A 21,123-nucleotide genomic window follows, 5' to 3' on the forward strand; every position below is an offset into this window, starting at 1 on the left:
ACCACTTCCTTAGGTACTGTAGCAAACTTAAATTCTACTTGTGCTAATGTTGGTTTACTGTATTTTCAATCTTCCATGGCTAATACCCCTCGATACTATCCATAGTTTCATCAAAATAAGAAACCAACACAACAAAAACAGAATCTGTTAACAGCAGACCAGTCTGTAGCAATCTGTATATTTCGTATACCTCTAGTACTTCAAAAATTCTGAAAACTTACGACAGTCTGAAGAATTTGCATAGAAATCAGAAGCAAAAAGAATCAACTCGAAAGCTCTTACAGAAAAAAACTAAAATTCTTTTCGTGAGCAGAAAGTTTCTGTCTTTTCCAGCATGACCAAACGATCATCCCCGAGACTAATCATAACGGTTTTGCTTGGCACAAACGCAAAAAGAAACACAAAAAACACAATCATAACAGAATTATGAAAGTGTGGAAAACACAAAACAGAAAGAAAAAGGATAGATTTGTTGGGTTGCCTCCCAACAAGCACTTTTGTTTAACGCCCTTAGCTAGGCATAAGGTGATGGAATCACGTATAGTCATCTTTGGTGCTCAAACCATAGGTAGCCCTCATCATACATTCATAAAGCAATCTTATTTTCTTTCTAGTAAAGTGCTCCATGCCCTTCTTTAAAGGAAATTGAAATCTAATATTCCCTTCCTTCATATCGATGATAGCACCAATAGTCCTTAGGAAAGGTCTACCAAGAATAATGGGACATGTAGGATTGCAATCTATGTCAAGTACAATGAAATCCACGGGTACATAGTTCTTATTTGCAACAATAAGAACATCATCGATCCTTCCCATGGGTTTCTTGACAGTAGAATCCGCAAGATGCAAATTAAGAGAACACTCTTCAATCTCATGAAAACCAAGAATATCACATAAAGACTTTGGAATCGCGGAAACACTAGCACCCAAATCACACAAAGCATTGCACTCATAGTTTTTTATCTTGATTTTGATAGTAGGTTCCCACTCATCATGAAGTTTTCTAGGTATAGAGACTTCTAGTTCGAGCTTCTCTTGAAGAGATTTCATCATAGCATCTACGATATGCGCGATAAAGGCTTTGCTTTGGCTATAAGCATGTGGAGAGTTTGAAATGGATTGCATCAAAGAAATGCATTCAAACAAGGAGCAATTATCATAATTGAATTCCTTGAAATCCAAAGTGGGAGTTTCATTACTACCCAAAACTTTGACTTCTTCTACTCCACTCTCCACACCTTTATCATCAAGATAGGTGGACTCCAAATCATTGGGGCGTTTTTCAACCAAAGTGGATTCATATCCAGCCCCTCCATAAATAGGTTTGGCATGTGAAAACAAAGATTCAAGAGGAGACACACCAAGCACTTTAAGATCTTCGTGATTTGCATCACTAGAACGCACCCTTTTAAACCATTCATGTCTAGCGCGAATTTGGGCGGTTCTTTCTTTGCTCTCATTCATGGAGATACGCATAGCTTTCAAAGTTTCATCCAAGTTGACCTTGGGAGGAGCGCACCTAACTTTCAAAACATCAATATCACAAGACATCCTATCAACGCTCTTAGCCAAATCGTCTATTTTGAGTAGTTTTTCCTCTATGGACGCATTGAAAATCTTTTGAGAGTTAATGAACTCTTTGATATTACTCTCTAAATCATAGGGTAATTTGTTGTGATTTCCATAAGCGTTGTTGTAGGAATTGCCATAATTATTAGAGGAGTTACTAGGAAAAGGCCTAGGAACATAGTTTCCTCTAAAAGCATTGTTGTTGCCAAAATTGTTCCTACCAACAAAATTCACGTCCAAACTAGCGTTGCTACTCTCAATCAAAGAAGATAGTGGCATGTCATTAGGATCTACAGTAGCGTTTCTACTAGCAACCAAATTCATCAACTCGTCCATCTTAGCACTAAGCGAGTTAATTTCTTCTATAGCGTGCACCTTTTTGCTAGCATGCGACCTTTCAGTGTGCCACTGAGAGTAGTTGGTCATGATATTGTCTAGGAGTTTTGTAGCGTCTCCTAACGTGATTTCCATGAGCGTTCCACGTGAGGCGGATTCCAAGATATTGCGAGAAGCGAAATTCAAGTCAGCGTAAAAGATTTGTATAATCATCCACAAACTCAAGCCATGAGTGGGACAATTTCTAATCATAAGCTTCATCCTCTCCCAAGATTGTGCAACGTGTTCATGATCAAGTTTCTTGAAATTCATGATATCGTTACGTAAGGAGATGATCTTAGCCGGCGGAAAATACTTGGATATGTAAGCATCTTTGCACTTATCCCAAGAATTGATACTATTTTTAGGCAAAGAAGAAAACCAAGTTTTTGCGCGATCTCGCAACGAGAAAGGAAAAAGTTTCAACTTAATCACGTCATTATCCACATCTCTTTTCTTTTGCATATCATAAAGCTCAATGAAGGTATTGAGATGGGATGCGGCATCTTCACTAGGAAGGCCAGAGAATTGCTCTTTCATAACAAGATTCAGCAAAGCTACGTTGATTTCATACGATTCCGCACTAGTGGCAGGAGCAATCGGAGTACTAATAAAATCATTATTATTAGTGCTCGAGAAGTCGCAAAGTTTGGTGTTTTCAGCGATGATGACTTCAACAAACAAACAAGCACACAAGCAAGCAAGGAAACCGGCAAAGGAAAACGGCAAAGGCAAAAGAAAACGGCGAAGGAGAAAGGCAAATGAAAACGGCAAATGTGAAGTGGGGGAGAGGAAAACGAGAGGCAACTGGCAACAAAAGTAAATGCAGGAGATGAGTTTGTGAGACCTACTTGGATAGATCTTTCCTTCCCCGGCAACGGCACCAGAAATACATCTGATGTCAGATGTGCTTCCCCGGCAACGGCGACAAGAATAGTCGTGTCGACGACACCAGGAATCCTTCTGCTACGGCTATGGAGCCTTGTGTTGGTGTTCCCTCGAAGCGTAAAGGGTGATGTAGCACAGCGGTGGTAAGTATTTCCCTCAGTTTGAGAACCAAGGTATCAATCCAGTGGAGGGGTATCACAAGATCCTGCACAAACACAAAAGCTTGCTCCCAACGCTATGAAGGGGTTGTCAATCCCTTATAGATTGTTCGCCAAGTGAGAACTGAAAGCAACAAAGTAACAAAGCAAAGTAAAAGCGGAGGTGTAAACAATGGATGTGAATAGACCTGGGGGCCATAGTGTTTACTAGTGGCTTCTCTCATGAAAGCAAGTAGACGGTGGGTGAACAAATTACTGTCGAGCAATTGATAGAACCGCGCAAAGTCGTGACGATATCTATGGCAATGATTATATCTATAGGCATCACGTCCAAAACAAGTAGACCGATACTTTCTGCATCTACTACTATTACTCCACACGTCGACCGCTATCCAGCATGCATCTAGTGTATTAAGTCCAAAAGAACAGAGTGACGCCTTAAGCAAGATGACATGATGTAGATGAACAATCTCATATCAACGACAGAGCCCATCTTGTTACCCTTGATGGCAACTACTTAATGTGTGCCTTTCTGCCCCTACTGTCACTCGGAAAGGTCACCACATGGTAGAACCCAAAACCAAGCACTTCTCCCATTGCAAGAATCCTAGATCTAGTTGGCCAAACAAAACCCAAGACTCGGAGAGACTTACAAGGATATCAAATCAAGCATATAATAAATCAGCAAAGACTCAAATATATATCATAGATAATCTGATCACAAATCCACAATTCATCGGATCTCGACAAACACACCGCCAAAGAAGATTACATCGGATAGATCTCCATGAAGATCATGGAGAACTTTGTATTGAAGATCCAAGAGAGAGAAGAAGCCATCTAGCTACTAACTACGGACCCGTAGGTCTGAAGTGAACTACTCACGAGTCATTGGAGGGGCGATGATGATGATGAAGAAGCCCTCCAACTCCAAAGTCCCCTCCGGCAGGGCGCCGGGAAGGGTCTCCAGATGAGATCTCGCAGAAACGGAAGCTTGCGGCGGCGAAAAAGTATTTTTGAGGCTCTCCTTTTTTTGTTGTATTTTAGGGAATATATAGGCCAAAGATCTAGGTCAGGGGGCGGCCAGGGAGGCCACAAGCCATGCCACCGCCGCCTCCCCCCTAGTGGCGGACTGGGGGCTTGTGGGCTCCGAGGAGCCCTCGTGGCTTGGCCCACAGGCCTCCTGATCTTCTTCCGTTCGGGAAAAAATCATTTCGGGGATTTTATTCCGTTTGGACTCCGTTCTAAAATCAGATCTGAAAAGAGCCAAAAACACAGAAAAAACAGGAACTGGCACTTGGCACTGAATCAATAAGTTAGTCCCAAAAAAAGATATAAAAGGTACATAAAACATCCAAAGATGACAAGATAACAACGTGAAACCATCAAAAATTATAGATACGTTTGAGACGTATCAATTACATCGAATAGATCAAAGCAAAGGTGCGATGAACATGCTATTGAAGATCTTAAGAGAGAGATATTTCCATCTAGGTACTACCTACGGACCCGTAGGTCTGTGGTGAACTACTCACACATCATGGTGAGGGAAGCAAGGTTGATGTAGAGGCCCTCCATGATTGATCTCCCTCCGGCAGATCGCCGGAACGGAGGTTTAGATGGCCTCCTGTAGGAACAGAGACTTGTGGTGGTGGAAAAAGTGTTTCGGTAGCGCTATCAGGTTTTTCGGAATATTTGTGAATTTATAGGCCAGAGAGGGACGTCGGGAGGCATCCAGGGGGGCACAAGCCATCAGGGCGCGGCCAAGCCCTGGGCCACGCCCTCTTGGCTTGTGCCTCCCTCATGCGGCCTCTCATCCACTTCTGATGCTTGCAGGTCTTCATATAGTCCAAAAAAATCATATTAAAGTTCCATGTCATTTGGACTTCGTTTGGTAGGGTAAACCTGCAAAGCAAAAAAAACACGTAGAAAACAGGAACTAGCACTGGGCGATGGGTCAATAGGTTAGTGCTCAAAAATTACAAATTGGTATATAAATGCCCAAAAAGCATCCTAGAATGATAATATATCAACATGAAACAATAAAAAAATTATAGATACGTTGGAGACGTATCAGCATCCCCAAGCTTAATTGCTACTCGTCCTCGAGTAGGTAAATGATAAAAACGGAATTTTTCATGTGACATGCTATCCATAATGTAATCTCTTGTATGTATGATCATTGATAAATGATGAATTAACAAACAGCAACATAATAATATTTATTAAATATAAGCAACACAATTATTGATTTTCAAAGTATATGATCCTAAAAGAATGTTTACCCCCTATTCATCTTTATTGTATTAGCAAGGCATGACTCCGTCTTCACCACATAAATACAAATGTTAAGCACCACGGTGTTCAAGTCAGACAATTGGATCGTACTTTTTCAATATGCATCAACTTTTTATTCTTCACACAATACATGAGTGTGAACCGTTGGACGTAGCCTATATGTGGAATAGAATATGGTGGTAGATATCAAAGGGGTAAAAAGTGGAGAAGATAATCTCACATCAACTAGGCATACCAACTAGATATGGAGATGCCCATCGATAGATGTCAGTGCGAGGACTAGGGATTGTCATGCAAATGATGCACTAGAGCTACAAGTGTATGAAAGCTCAACTGAAGCTAAGTGGGGTGTGCATCCAACTTGCTTGCTCATGAAGACCTAGGGCGTTTGAGGAAGCTCGTCATTGGAATATACAAGCCAAGTTTATTACCATAAGATAATTCCCACTAGCGTATGGAGGTGACAGCATATATAGGAGACTCTCACTATGAAGATCATGGTGCCACTTTGAGGCACAAGTGTGGTAAAGGATAGTAGCATTGTCCCTTCTCTCTTTTTCTCTCATTTTTTTATATAGTGGACTTTTCTCTCTTTTTTGCCTCCCCAATAATATATATATATGTATATATATATATGTATATATATGTATATATATATATGTATGTATATATATATGTATATATATATATATATATATGGTGGGCTCATTTGGCCTCCCCCATTTTGTTTATTTTTCGTTTGGAGTACCATCCCGACTTGTGGGGGAATCATAGTCTCCATCATCCTTTCCTCACTTGGACAATGCTCTAACAAGGATGACCATCACACTTTTATTTACTTACAACTCAATATGGAGAACTGATAGGAAGATATGACTATCTGAGAATGCCTCTGGCAATGTACCAGGATGTGCAATGATCTAGCATGACATGTATCAACACATGATGGAAGGTGACTTGCCACAAATACTATGTCAGCTCTATATGATCATGCAAAGCAATATAACGATGAACGAACTAATCATGTGAAGTGGCGATGGAATTTTCATCGCAATATATCTCGGAATGGCTGTGAAATGCCATAATAGGTAGGTATGGTGGCTGTTTTGAGGAAGATATAATGAGGCTTATGTGCAACAGAGCGTATCACGCCGCGAGGTGTGGATGCACCGACGAAAGTTGAACCAATCCTCGAGGTGAGAATGGGCTATGCACGGTACCGCAGAGGCTATCAAATATGAGAAGGTAAAGATGCGTATGTCCAAGGTGTCACATTAGTCATAAAGAAATCACATACTTATTGCGAAGTTTATTAGTTTTATCACACATCAAAGCACTACTCACATGCCCCGAGGGAGGGGGTTGGTAGGAGTTAACCGTCGCGCGCCCCCGACTCGAGACAACACTAGGATTTTAACGAGGAATAAGAATGATCACACATCATCACCATGCATCTTTAATATTTAGATGAACAACAAGTTAACACCCCTTTAATCTCGACACTTATATGAATCAACAATTATGGACTTACACCTTTTTCATATTACCATATCAATGTCATTAACTCACGATTTCTCTATGTGTGCTACATGATGGTTTTGATTATCATTCATTGAATGCCTATTATTCTTGGACTAGTCTTATGACCCATGCAAATTACCGTCACTATTTATTCAGCTCTCAAACAAATATAAGTGGAGAATGAGAGGACATTATTTCTATAAAATATACACGCCACCGTGCTCGAAAAGATATAATTGAAGTACTAGAGCAATTGCCAAGCTCAAAAGATATAAGTGAAGCACATAGAGTATTCTAGCAAATAATAATGAAGGTGAGTCTCTCTCTAGTAGGTGTGTCCAAAAAATGATGATTTTGACAAAGTAAAAGCAAACAAAAGCAAATGACGCTCCAAGAAAAACATATATCATGTGATGAATAAAAATGTAGCTCCAAGTGACATGCCGATGGTTTCAGACGAAAGAGGGGATGCCTTCCAGGGCATCCCTAAGCTTAGACGCTTGAGTCTTCCTTAGAATAATACTTGGGGTGCCTTAGGCACCCCCAAACTTAAGCTCTTGCTACTCCTTATTCCATGGTCCATCGCAATCACACTCAAAAGTTGAAAACTTCAATCACACAAAACTCAACAAAACTTCATGAGATCCTTTAGTATAAGAAACATATTGCATACTTTAGGCACTGTTATAAATTTATTCTTAATTTATAATTGCATAATAGGTATTGTATTCTAACTTATCCATGACTTATACACCCCCATATAATCCATATCATCATCAAAACGAGCACACTATGCAGGCAAAACAGAATATGTTTAAAACAGAACAGTCTGTAGCAATCTGTAAAGATCCCATACTTATGTAACTCTAAAAATTCTGAACAATTAGTACAACATGGATAATTTGTACAGAAATATTGTATAAAAATTTCAATAATTTAGCACGCTCTAACAGAGAATTAAAAATTCTACACTAGAGACAAAAGTTTCTATTTTTTGCACAACATCAATCATACTCATCAAATAAGTTATCCCAAAGGCTTTACTTGACACAAACACTAACTAAAACATAAAAACATAATCATTATAGAGGCAATAATCATGTCAAAACAAAAGAACATAAACTAAAAGGGGCCTGCTATGCGCCAGCCGGTGGATTTTTATAAAATATCCGTCGGCTCACGAGCTGTTAGATATGACGCATCGAAAGACAAAGCTTCTTCTTCATTTTTGTAACTTAGGTCTTGTTGCAGTTTTTTCTGCAACTAGGATATTTTTGTAGTTTTTTTACAAAAAATGTAGGTCTTGTTACAGATTTTTTTGCAACTAAGGTTTTGTTGCAGATTCTTATTTGCAACTGAGATTATGTTGTAGAAATGTCACCTTGTATTCTAGGGATCCAGATCATGCAACAGAGTCGTTGTTGCGATTAGAAATTGCAACAACATGCTAGTTGCAAAAACTTATGATGGTGGTCATAAATCATGTGGCATGCATAGAAGATGGCGGACGCAAGTGTGCGATCCGCTGGATGATTTATAATGTTTCCCAAACTAAAAAAGCAAAAATTAAGATAACTATTGGGTTGCCTCCCAACAAGCGCTATTGTTTCATGCCCTTAGCTAGGAATAATGCATAATTTCAAGTGTTGTCATCTTTGACACTCAACCCATAAGTGGCTCTCATGACTGATTAATAAGGTGGTTTAATTCTCTTTCTAGGAAAGTGTTCCATCCCTTTCCTTAATGGGAATTGGAACCTTATGTTTCCCTCCTTCATGTCGATAATTGTGCCTATAGTTCATAAAGTATTATGGGACAAGAAGGATTGCAATCAATATCAAGCATGATGAAATCTAGAGGCACATAATTTTTATTTGCAATAATAAGCACATCATTAATTCTACCTAAAAGTTTCTTGATGGTAGAATCCGCAAGATGCAAGTTTAGGGAACACCCTTCAATATTGGTGAGACCAAGCACATCACATAAAGTTTTGGTATGGTTGAAACACTAGCACCAAGATCACACAAAGCATTGCATTCATATTTATTTATCTTTATTTTGATAGTAGGTTCCCACTCATCATGCAATTTTCTAGGAATAGAAGCTTCAAGTTCAAGTTTCTCATCATAAGCTCTCATCATAGCTTCTACTATATGTTCGGTAAAAGCTTTGTTTTGTTCATAAGCATTGGGTGAGCTAATAATGGATTGTAGCAAGGAAATACATTCTACTATGGATCATTTATTTATCATAATTAAAGTCCTTATAATCCAAGATAGTGGGCACATCACTAGCTAAAGTTTTGACATCTCCAAACCCACATTTTTCAATTTTAGCATCAAAATTATCACCCTCCAAGCAAATGGGACGCTCCTCAACTAGAGTTGAGTTATCTCCAGTCCCTTTATCATTTATATTCATAGAGATAAACAAAGATTCAATAGGAAAAACACCAATCATTTTAATATCTTCATCATGATTCCGGTAAAAACCGGGTGGAAGAGCCTTTTCTAAGAATTCCCGCATAGCTCTCAACTTAGCGGTACTCTCCTTACTTTCATTTATAGGTATTTGGATAGATTTAATAGACCCATTAAAATCATGCTTAGGTGGAAGCACCTTGCTTTTAAGAGTTTCTACATCAAGAGCAATTATATCCATGTTTTTAGCCAAAGTATCAACAACATGCAATTTTTCTTCTACCATAGTATTGAAAACTTTTTGTGAATTAATAAATTCTTTAATTGTGTTCTCAAAATCAGAGGGTATCCTATTAGCATTTGTAGAAGAATTTCCATAAGAGTTACCATAATAATTTCCATAGTTATTAGAGGAATTACCTGGATACGGTCTAGCATTGAAATTTCCTCTATAAGCATTGTTGTTGAAATTATTTCGTGAGATGAAGTTCACATCAATAGCATCATTATTTTGCTCAATCAAGGTAGACAAAGGCATATCATTGGGATCAACATGAGTATTTTTACTAGCAACCATATTGATAAGAGCATCCACTTTTTCACTCAAAGTGGCAACTTCTTCAACATAATTTACCTTCTTATCAGTTGGAGCTCTTTCAGTATGCCATTGAGAATAATTTGTCATAATATTGTCCAGAAGTTTGGTGGCCTATCCTAAGGTCACATCCATGAAGGTACCACCTGCAGTAGAATCTAGAAGATTTCTAGACACAAAGTTTATTCCAGGATAGAAATTTTGGATAATCATCCAAAAGTTTAAACCATGAGTTGGGCAATTTATTATCATTAATTTCAATCTCTACCATGCTTGTGCAACATGCTCATGATCTTGATGTTTAAAATTCATTATTTGATTTCTAAGGGAGATGACCTTAGTAGGAGGAGAATACTTGGTAATGAAAACATCCTTACACTTATCCCACGTTCCAATACTATTACGAGGTAGAGATGAAAACCAAGCTTTAGCTTTATCTCTTAGCGAAAAAGGAATAATTTTAATTTCACAATATCATTATCCATATCCTTTTATTTTGCATATCACATAATTCAACAAAGGTATTAATATGAGCAGCGGGATCCTCATTAGGACTTCCCGAAAATTGATCTTTCATCACAAGATTCAACAATGCAGCATTAATATCAAAAGCCTCCGCACTAGTTGCGGGTGGTATAGGAGTACTAATAAAATCATTGTTATTAGTATTTGAGAAGTCACACAATTTAGTAGTATCATGAGACATGGTGGTTGAACAAGCAAAGTAGCAAGCAAGACAAGTAAACTAGCAAGCAACGAAGTAAAATAGCAACAAGCAAAGGTAAATATTTTTGTATTTTAATTTTTATGTGACAAATAAATATAATATCAAGTAAAAAATAAGAACAAGTGAATGAAAATTTGTGAGAAGCTACTTTATAGTTGGTGATGGTATTCCCCGGCAACGGCGCTAGAAATCCTTCGTGATGACTGTGATCTGTGTTGGGTTTTCCGTCAAGAGGAACAGGTTGTCACAGCACAATGAAGGTAAGTATTTCCCTCAGTTATGAAACCAAGGTTTATCGAACTAATAGAAATACCAATCCTCAACCGTCTTCAGCGACTGCAGACAAAGAAACAAACAACTTACACCCAACGCGGGCAAGAGGGTTGTCAATCCCCTTGATCTCGTTATTTGCAAGCAAATAAGGTGTGTAGATAATCGTTGATAATTGTAAATTGCAAAATAAAATAAAACACAAATAATGGCAGCAAGGTAGTAGTAGCGTTCGTAAATATATAAGTGAATAGACCCGGGGGCCGTAGTGTTCCCTAGTGGCACCTCTCATGGCAAAGGCATATTGTGGGTAAACAAATTACTATGGGACAATTGATAGAACAATGAATAATTATGCGATTTTCACGGCAATGATCATGTGTATATAGGCATCACGTCCATAAGCAAATAGGCCGACTCCTGCCTGCGCCTATTTCTATTACTCCACTTCAAGAGCGCTTCTATGCTTGCCTCTCTACGTATTAAGTAAAAAACAGAGTAATGCTTGGAGAACAATGACATGATGTAGACAAAGTAAACTCAATTAATATGAATAAATCCCATCATTTTATCCTTAGTAGCAGCAACACAAAGACGCATCTTGTCCCCTTCTGTCACTGGGATATAGAAATTCACTAGGTTGAACCTACTACAACGCACCACTCCCACTGAAGAAATATTAATCTAGTTGGCCAAACTATCGCAATAGATCGGAGAGCATTACGAAGCTACGGTGGTCATGCAATTAAGAATCATAATAATCATAGGTGACTCAAATACTTTTCATGAATAATCTGAACATAAACCCACAATTCATCGGATCCCAACAAACACACGATACATAGTGATTACATCGTATAGATCAAAGCGAAGATGCGATGGACATGGTATTGAAGATCATAAGAGAGAGATTGACATCTAGGTACTGCCTACGGACCCGTAAGTCTGTGGTGAACTACTCACACATCAGGGTGAGGGCAGTAAGGTTGATGTAGAGGCCCTCCGTGATTGATCTCCCCTTCGGCAGATCGTCGGAACGGAGGTTTAGATGGCCTCCTGTCCGAACACAAACTTGTGGCGGCGGAAAAAGTGTTTCGGGAGCGCTCTCAGGGTTTTCGGAATATTTGTGAATTTATAGGCCAAATAGGGACGTCGGGAGGCATCCAGGGGGGCCACAAGCCATAAGGGCGCAGCCAAGCCCTAGTTACATGATATAATCTGAATTATGGCAAGGATTGGAATTATGGCTTTCATGAGGCTGTTACCTCAAACGCTGCCCCAGTTTTGTAGGTACTTCCACATCACATCTTCGATCTGAATTTGGGTAAGCCTATGTTATATGGTAAATGTCCCATCATTATAATGGAATGAGTATCTATTGATATGGCACATTGGGGATTACTATTGATTGATGAGAAAATACTCTAGAATTATAGAAGAGAACTAACAATGAAATAACAAACTGAAGATTAAGTATGATGTCCTCTAAAATCTGATGATTGTGGTAGATTGGACGAAAGAATATTAACCATCTGCTTCTTCTGCTACTATTGGTGTGCTATAAGGAGAGGATCAGCACCCACACAAATCATTGGTTTGGTACTCTCTTATGTTCTCATGGGAAACTAATCAACCAAATTATTGTATGCTATTGTCTTTTGCCCTATCCCCACATTGTTGAACCATTATTTGTACTTCTGTACCGACCGATGTATTCTTTCTATGTATCAACCAAACCCTGACTACATAAGTAATGCATTCAGGTGCATTTGACTCTGGTCTCTTCATGAGGAAATTACATTTATCAAGTTTGGTTTTCCCAGCAGCTAAGCACGGTAGTGATGTGTGTGACCATTGGTGGATTGGTGAGAGATAAAAAAAATCTATAGGACATCAATATCATAAATTGAAAGTGCAAGATGCTACTTTCTTGTTGCGTACCACAAGACAATTGCTATGGCAACGACAATGTAAACAATACCCAGTTTGTTTTTTAGATTCACACAGGTCCGCCTTTTTGAAGATAAATAATATAAATCGAGTTGTAACATAGTGTTGTGCAAAACATAATCATAGTTTGAGTTTCTAACTATTTATACCAAAAAATTGGCCAATGTTTACACTCCAGGCACTATAGCAAACCATAGTTAGTTTTTTTGCTACTTTTGGACTACTAGGCTAATTGTCTGTTCATCTATGTAGTACTATAGATCAGTTTTAACATGCAACACACCAAAAAAATTCACTAAACTGGCCATGCAGCGGACTCTTCCTCCCCTACCCCTCCCCCTCTCCTCCCCTTCTCTTCCCCTTGAGAGTCGCTCCGCAGGCAGGCCCGGCTCGGGCCCCTCTCCTGTCCGACGACGCTGCCGGCCGAATATGGAAAGGGAGAAGAGCTTGGGTTGCTCCTATACAGAGTAGTTCTTTGGTCGTTTTTAGGACCGGCGTTATTCCATGGGGAGCTCGCGTCTGGTGCAAGCGAGCTGCATCAAGTGGCTGGTGACGGTGAGGCTCGGGTTCGCGGTGCTCCGGTGGTCGAACCCAGAGGCGGAAGGAGTTCTTGCCCACGTTCCTCCTCCAATAAGCTCGTTGTATCCTCAAATCTGGTGCTTTGTCTCGTCCTTCCTTGCTTCACTTTGAGCCACCATGGAGGTGGACATGAAGAAGAGGGAGGGATGGGTCGGAGCGACCGATTCATCTATGTGAGTTCTTGGAGCCCAATATTTGCAGCATTTGGCACGGGGGTTTGGTGCAGATCTGAGCCCCCTAAGGATTTCATCATTGTGCTGCTGTGTCTTATGGTCGAAGGGCGACCTCTCGGAGTTCCGACGATGAAGACCGGCTCCATGATTTCCTCTCGGCCGTTGAGCCAAAAGGGAGGCAGCTTTTCCGGTGCTTCGTCGTGGTACTTTCTTTGTCTACCTCCAATGATTTGCTGGAGGTGTTGTAGCCATTCCTCCGCCCCAAGTGGTCTCGTTCCCCGGCGGCGGTGGGATCGGGCCAGGTTCGAAGCCGGCGACAAGGACTCGATGGCGTTTCAGTTTTGTCTTCTGGGGTCCTCTTTGCAAAATGTTTAGACTATGTTGTAACTTTCTTTTTCTGTTGAGCCCTCATGTAAAATGTTGCATGGTCATCTAATATAAGTTTGGGTCCTTCGGGACCCTTGTTCTGTTCAAAAAAAAAACCTGGCCATGCAGAATACTCACCATTCAATATGACCATTTTTCTCGAGGGATAGGCAAGGCAAGACATGCAGCCTATCATTTTCTTGTACGAACTACTCCCTCCGTTTCTAAATATAAGTCTTTTAAGAAATTCTACTAGGAGTCTATATACGGAGCAAAATAAATGAATCTACACTCTAAAATATGTCTATATACATCCGTATGTAGTCTATCAGTGTAATATCTAGAAAGACTTATATTTAGGAACGAAGATAGTACTTTGCAATGAATCATATTATGGATCGACTTACCAAACCGTGTCACGCCGCGCATTAACCGCTGGTAGGACAAGTGCTGGTTCAAAACTATGGAGCAGGCGTGTAAAAAGAAACTATGGAGCAGGCGTGTCAAAAAGAAAAAGAAAAACTATGGAGCAGGAAAAGATTACTATCGTGCGTATGCGTAGTGTGTACTGCTACACCACGCGCACTTCCGGCTTTACGTCTCCACCCTCCGAACGAATTCAAATCCCAAACACGAACCCCTCAAAAGCCTCTAGGAAAATCGACCTTCCAACGCAGCCCCCACCCCCACCCCCACCTCGCCTGAGCAGTACGCCGGCGACCGACAGGCCTTCAGCCCCCCCTCTCCCCTCCACTCCCGCAACGACCAGGGAGGAGGCGCCGAGCGAGTAGGGGGGATGGAGTTCACGGAGGCGTACAAGCAGACGGGCCCGTGCTGCTTCTCTCCCGACGCCCGCTTACTCGCCGTCGCCGTCGACTACCGCCTCGTGATCCGCGACGTCGTCACCCTCAAGGTATACACGCCACCATTTACCTGGCCTGTTTTCTCCCCCGTAGAATTGGATTGCGGGTCTGGGGTTCATCCTTTTGGAGTGGTTGCTGGCGAATCTGGGATTTGGGTAGGGGTTCGTGTCAACCGGCGTGCTTCAGATTTGGGCGCCTTGGTGCGTGGAATGCGCCCAATTTTGACTGATCCGCGGCTTCCTACACATGTCTCATAGTTTATTTTTTCTATATATATCCGTGCTGTTGTCAGCCATCGACGAATCGTGAATGGCAGGACCTCTAAATGAAGCCCGAAATTTGAGGAAATACGCAGCAGTCCTCGCGAAGTAAAAATATAGTATAATCGAGGTACTGTATATGGATGTCCAGTAGCGAACTCATTGAAAGTCCTAGGTAATACAGGAACTAATCACGTACTCCTCAATGTTCGCTGGTTCGCCTGTCATAAGCTGCAACGGCGTCTCTAATACGGGCCCAGTCAGACGGACCAGGCCTTTCCTGAAATCAGATCAACCTGCCGTAGCATATGAATCGAACATACCACTTTAAAATTGTGTCTAAACCCTCGCTTTAGCAAACATTTGGGTCTTCTAGGTCTGTACTTGCTATAACTGAGTAATGCGATTCGACCTGATTGCTACTTGTCTTGCTGTGGTCATGAATGGTTCAACATTTATTTTTGCGGGGGGGGGGGGGGGGTCAACATTGGCTTGTGTCTCCTAAAATATCTGAAGCACAAGACTCCGCATTATTTAAGGGGTCAATTTGGGGCTATGCATTTCATACTGGTTGGACCCGAGAAATCGTGGTACCAAGTGGTATGAGAGTGGATAATACGGGGTTTTGTTTTCCATGTGCAGGTTTAGTTGGGTGCATCTGGTCTGCACATATGAATTCTAGCTGCTGTATTAGCTTAGGATGCACCTTTTTATTTGTGTTATCATTATTGTTTGTCTAATGTATTCTATAACCTATAGATTACTCTTTACCATCTTTTGGATTTATGGACATTCCATGAGTTCTTCACGTTTCATATCTTTTATGTGAATGCGGCATTACTGTTTTATCATTTCAACTTTGAAGAATGGTTATGTATGTATAATACCTTGCATGTTGCATCCATCACCCAAGAAAATGTATAATTCCTTACAACTTTCTAATTTACTGCACGCATGCCCATAAGAGTTGCATGAATTTTAAGTTTACGTGATCTCCTTGTCATTATAAGAATGTTAGTAACATCTAGACACTAAAAATTGTCAACACATGTTTTAACTTGTTTGTGCAGGTGGTGCAGTTGTTTTCGTGTGTGGACAAGATAAACTTTTTGGAGTGGGCACCGGATTCAGAATACATTCTATGTGGACTTTACAAGCGGCCAATGGTGCAGGCTTGGTCACTTAGCCAGCCTGACTGGACCTGTAAGATTGATGAAGGATCTGCAGGGATTGCTTATGCTCGCTGGAGTCCTGACAGTCGGCATATACTCACTACATCAGAGTTCCAACTTCGTTTGACTGTATGGTCTCTTGTAAATACTGCCTGTGTTCATGTACAGTGGCCAAAGCATGCAGCAAGAGGTGTTTCTTTCACTAAGGATGGCAAGTTTGCTGCGATCTGCACCAGGCGGGACTGCAAAGATTACGTAAATTTGCTGTCATGTCATTCCTGGGAGATAATGGGTGTATTCGCTGTTGACACACTAGACTTAGCAGGCGTGGAGTGGTCGCCTGATGACAGTGCTATTGTGGCCTGGGATTCACTTCTTGAATACAAGGTGCGTGTGCTGTCTCTTCAGAAACTTCCTGGCGTTTTATGTGTTGTGGCTTGTGACTGTAGCCAATTCTTATGCATATCCCTACGCGGCAGTTTTAGTCATCCCCTTTGCTATATTAAGCTACTCTTCCATAATAATCTTCACTTACAGTATCTCATGATCTTACCTCACACCTTTCTAGCTTGCTGAAGATAGCTTAGTTTTTGAGATTGAGATGACGTTGGTTGAGTTACCTTGTTTGTTGCATGGTTGACATGCCACACCGTGTTACCTTTTTTCGAAGGGCAGCACAGCTTTTACCTATATTTTGATTTACTCTTGCTCCCCACTGGTACTTGATGACATTACTGAATTTGGTTTCGTGCCATGTGCCTATATGTTTAATTTGGGTTTTGATGATTGATCAATTGGAACACTGGGTTATGGTTTCCCTCAAAACATATTGGGCCATGGCTTAAAAAATAGCCCCTTGCATGATCCTTCAAAAGCTCACCCTCCCGTTTTTATAGCTCAACCAATCTTTTATTCAACTCTTAAAGGTTTTTGTGTGTGTCCTTAAACAAAAAATGAGGTGAGATAGTTCAGTGCGAGGTAACAATTCTGAGATAGTGAAATGTAAACTGACCATTCAGAGAACATGTCTTGTACAGGTTCTAATATATTCACCAGATGGGCGATGCTTGTTCAAATATTCGGCATATGAAAGTGGGTTAGGTGTCAAAACTGTTGGTTGGTCACCATGTGGACAGTTTTTAGCAGTGGGCAGCTATGATCAAGCAGTGCGAATATTGAACCATTTGACATGGAAAACCTTTGCCGAGTTCACTCATCCAGCTTCGATTCGAAGTCCCTATAATGCTGCTATATTTAAGGTAAATCTGTCTATTCTTGTCATTAATTCCCGTCTTAGCAGATTTACTGTTGTTTTAGTGTTTGAACTCAGCAGATTTACACTTTTACTGTCCATGCCATTTGATTATAACAACAAAATATGACACAGGAAGTAGATGATCCATGGCAGCTTGATATGTCGGAGTTATGTCTAAGCGAAGGCTTCTCTCGTAACATGCGAGACAATGGCACTGGTAAGATTACGAAAATGGATTTATGCTCAATTATTGCTTGTTTCCCTATGTTCACCCATTCATCATACCTTTTTCTTAGCATTTCTTGCTTGACGATTCCCTTATCGACTGAAATAGGCTGTGGACGATCTGTGGAAGTAGTTAAAGAAACATCATCAAGATGTTATCCTATCTAACAAAATTGAATAAGAGCATGTTCTGGGATATCCTTTTTTGTTTTGTTTAGATGGACTAAGCTTAATCTTTCCGATTTTGGCATTTAATGCGATACGTCTGAAGATGTATTTACTTTACTTTAGTTATATGTTTTGACATTGGTAACATTGTACCCTATAGTGTGGGTCACCATTGGTATTTTTCCTTCCATAGTCAGCAAAAATAAGTGTGCAGCTCTTTTTATGTTGACCTGTTCTTTTGAGTCTTGACTTGGTGTAGAGAATACATTGCTTTGCAACACCACATATAAGTAAAAACTGTTGATTGGTTGTAGCCTAAGGCCTCTCGGTGTTAAGATGGGTGGTCTCCTCTAGTATTTTCTGGATTTGTAGAGACTATGTACAAAATAGCTCAAGAACATACATAACCAAATTGACACTTTGTATGCTGCCTTTTGTGTACTTCCGTCAATTATTTCCTTGTATCGTTTAATCCTGTAATGAGTTTTCTTGTTTTGTTTATCAGAAAATGGCTCGGAAGGAGGTTCTAGAGTAAAATACGCTGTGATGGATGTTCCAATCACCGTACCAGCACAGAAACCAGCTAGTGACAAGCCCAACCCCAAACAAGGAATAGGTTAGCTGCTTTTACTTGTCTTTATCTACTCCAGTTCATGCCTCTTGCAAGGTCATTTTAAGTAATATCAGTACAGATGTGATGAATAACACTCACCAACAGTCCCTTGGGTGATCTGTCTAGCTGATTCTCAAAATTCTAACAGAAAATTGTTGAAGAATCAGTGTGTTGTATAATGTACAAACCGCCGATTGCTAAGATTGCAATTGCATCCAGAGTTTCTTTCTATGCAGAAACCTTGAAACATCTCTTGCCTTACAAATTACAAACACGTGCAGGCATGCTGTCGTGGAGCAGCGACGGCCATTATTTCTTCACTCGGAACGACAACATGCCTACTGTTCTTTGGATATGGGACATCTGCCGCCTCGAGCTCGCAGCCGTTCTTGTGCAGAAAGACCCCATCCGTGCTGCTGCCTGGGACCCTACGTGCCCACGCCTCGTCTTGTGCACGGAGAGCCCGCACCTGTACATGTGGACGCCATCCGGCGCTTGCTGCGTCAACATTCCCTTGCCGAACTTCCGGATAGTCGACCTGAAATGGAACTCAGCGGGAAGCTGCCTCCTCCTCAAGGACCGCGATTCGTTCTGCTGTGCCGCGATTGTGTCCGCTCTGCCCGAGGAAGAACCCGACGATCAAACCGACGAGACCTCCGAAGACGAATGACCTCCCGTGTCTTGCTTGCTGTCAGTTTGAATTGTAGCCATTATCAATGGAAATTATTACGTTGTAACATAGCAGATTAGCAGTAGATCGATTTGGGTGCGGCGACTGTTCTGATCTGGAAGGGTGAGGAACACGGAAGAATGTTGTTTCTTCTGTTATACAACTGCTGTTGGGTTCCTTGAAGTTGGACAGATTTTGTAGAGAGCACAAAATCAAACGGAGGATTCTGGTCTGCCCGTGTGCACTTTTTTTTTCTCTCCTTATGCTGAGATGGTAAGCAGTTTGTGAGCCAGATAAGCTGTTGAGTGAACGGCAAAGGAATCCGTTCATTTTCAAGCTGGAAAAAAAATTACTGGCTTGCCTCCACGGGCGTGGCGACTGACCTGGCAAGTGGTTAACTTTGTCCAGCTGTTAATGAAATGGGAAAATTTATTTTCTTACAGTACTGATTATGTAAACTAGCAGCGTGACGTGCAGACTAGTAGTGTGCCAACCATGACAAAAATGACGCGTAGAGGCGTTTGGAAGGGTCTTCGCATCGCGTGAACCCGGGATGACAGGCGTGCGGCGCGTGTGACTTCCAATAGGCACTGATCGGGAGGATCTTCCTCGTGCCTAAACCTAAGAACGGTTAATAAAAAAGGAATGTAACGGTTCGGTTTTTATTTTGGGTTTGATTGGTTAATGTTTTATTAGGCTGAGTTTTTTTTTAATTTAGTTTTGGTTTGGGTATGTGAAGAAGCTAGTTTAGGTATAGTTGGTTATGGATTTAAACAATTTAGCTATTAACGGTTATAAACTATGGCTTCAAACCAGTTTCTAGGCATTGGTTATATACAATAACCAAGTATACTTGATCCGCGTGCATGCTATAATGTACTCCCTCTGTCCCAAAATAAGTGTCTCAACTTTATAGTAGCTCTAGTACAAAGTTGTACTAAGCTTGAGACACTTATTTTGGGACGGAAGGAGTACTATGTAATTATATATTATGAAAAAATACCACATGAAAATTGTAAGTGTTTGCTTGTGTTTTGATTAAGCAATTTGGTTTTAATACACTTGAAAGTGAGCTTTTCAATCGTGGGCATTTTTTTTTTGCTTTGTGCTGTGTGCTGACTGTATCTCAAAGGTAACTTTGTTTTTAAACTGTTGTAGATGTATTTATGCCTTTTCTATCTCAGTTGCTTCTTAACATGTCAATTTATGCAATCATATATACATTGAAGCAAATCCATAGTTATGTACTGGGTTTAAATCCACGATTATGTATTCGGTTTAAATTGGTTTGGATGGAAAAAATTATGAATTTAATTTTGGTTGGGCTGAAAATGACATTAAATGAATATGATTCAAGTATCGTTTTAAGGGATAAATAAATATGATTCAAGTATGAAACCATTCTCAAGTTTACTTGTACCATCAACACATGCGTCAAGCGTGCGACGGGTACGATTTCGACCACATTGCTTGAAACCCCGATGGAAGGGCGTTTCCATGTCATGAACAAGTTCGTTTCCCTATCAAGTTACCAAAAATAAAGATAAAGGTTCGTTTTCTCTATCCAAGCAAAACATTGTCTTTTATTTAACACAGTATAAACGCAGATATTTATATACATGCATTCGTTCATATGAATGCACATACATAGATGTTATCCTTGTGAGCACATCTTCAAAAGACTGAGCCGACATATATTTTAAAATTTACAAAGTCATCGTAGGCACATCGTCGTCGACGAGAACGTCTCTTTCCTTTGAATGCGCATCGTAATAAAATTATGAAATAAATCTAAAAATAAATGCGAGTAATATGATTTGAATCGAGGTGGACTGAGAATACCATAGTCCCTCTAACCATCCAATCACAGGTTGGTTCATCATTATTTCTTCATTTTAAAAATAATGACTTGTTAATTAGGTAGAACCCGAATAAATTATAAATCCATTTGTTCATTCGGACGAATGTACTGAACCCATACATGCAAGCCTTCCCCACCTTGAAA

General features: G+C 40.4%; 1 protein-coding gene across 1 annotated transcript; it reads left to right on the forward strand.

Moving 5' to 3' along the window:
- Nucleotides 1–14,525: 14,525 nt before the first annotated feature.
- LOC123439245 (WD repeat-containing protein WRAP73) lies at nt 14,526–19,351 on the forward strand. The gene is made up of 6 exons (XM_045115985.1): nt 14,526–14,805; nt 16,086–16,574; nt 17,225–17,446; nt 17,575–17,659; nt 18,341–18,451; nt 18,730–19,351. The coding sequence occupies exons 1-6, from the start codon at nt 14,689–14,691 to the stop codon at nt 19,116–19,118; spliced, it is 1,413 nt and encodes a 470-aa protein (XP_044971920.1). The 5' UTR covers nt 14,526–14,688; the 3' UTR covers nt 19,119–19,351.
- Nucleotides 19,352–21,123: the final 1,772 nt, after the last annotated feature.

The sequence above is a fragment of the Hordeum vulgare genome, chromosome 1H (assembly GCF_904849725.1).
Source record: "Hordeum vulgare subsp. vulgare chromosome 1H, MorexV3_pseudomolecules_assembly, whole genome shotgun sequence".
Classification (NCBI taxonomy): domain Eukaryota; kingdom Viridiplantae; phylum Streptophyta; class Magnoliopsida; order Poales; family Poaceae; genus Hordeum; species Hordeum vulgare.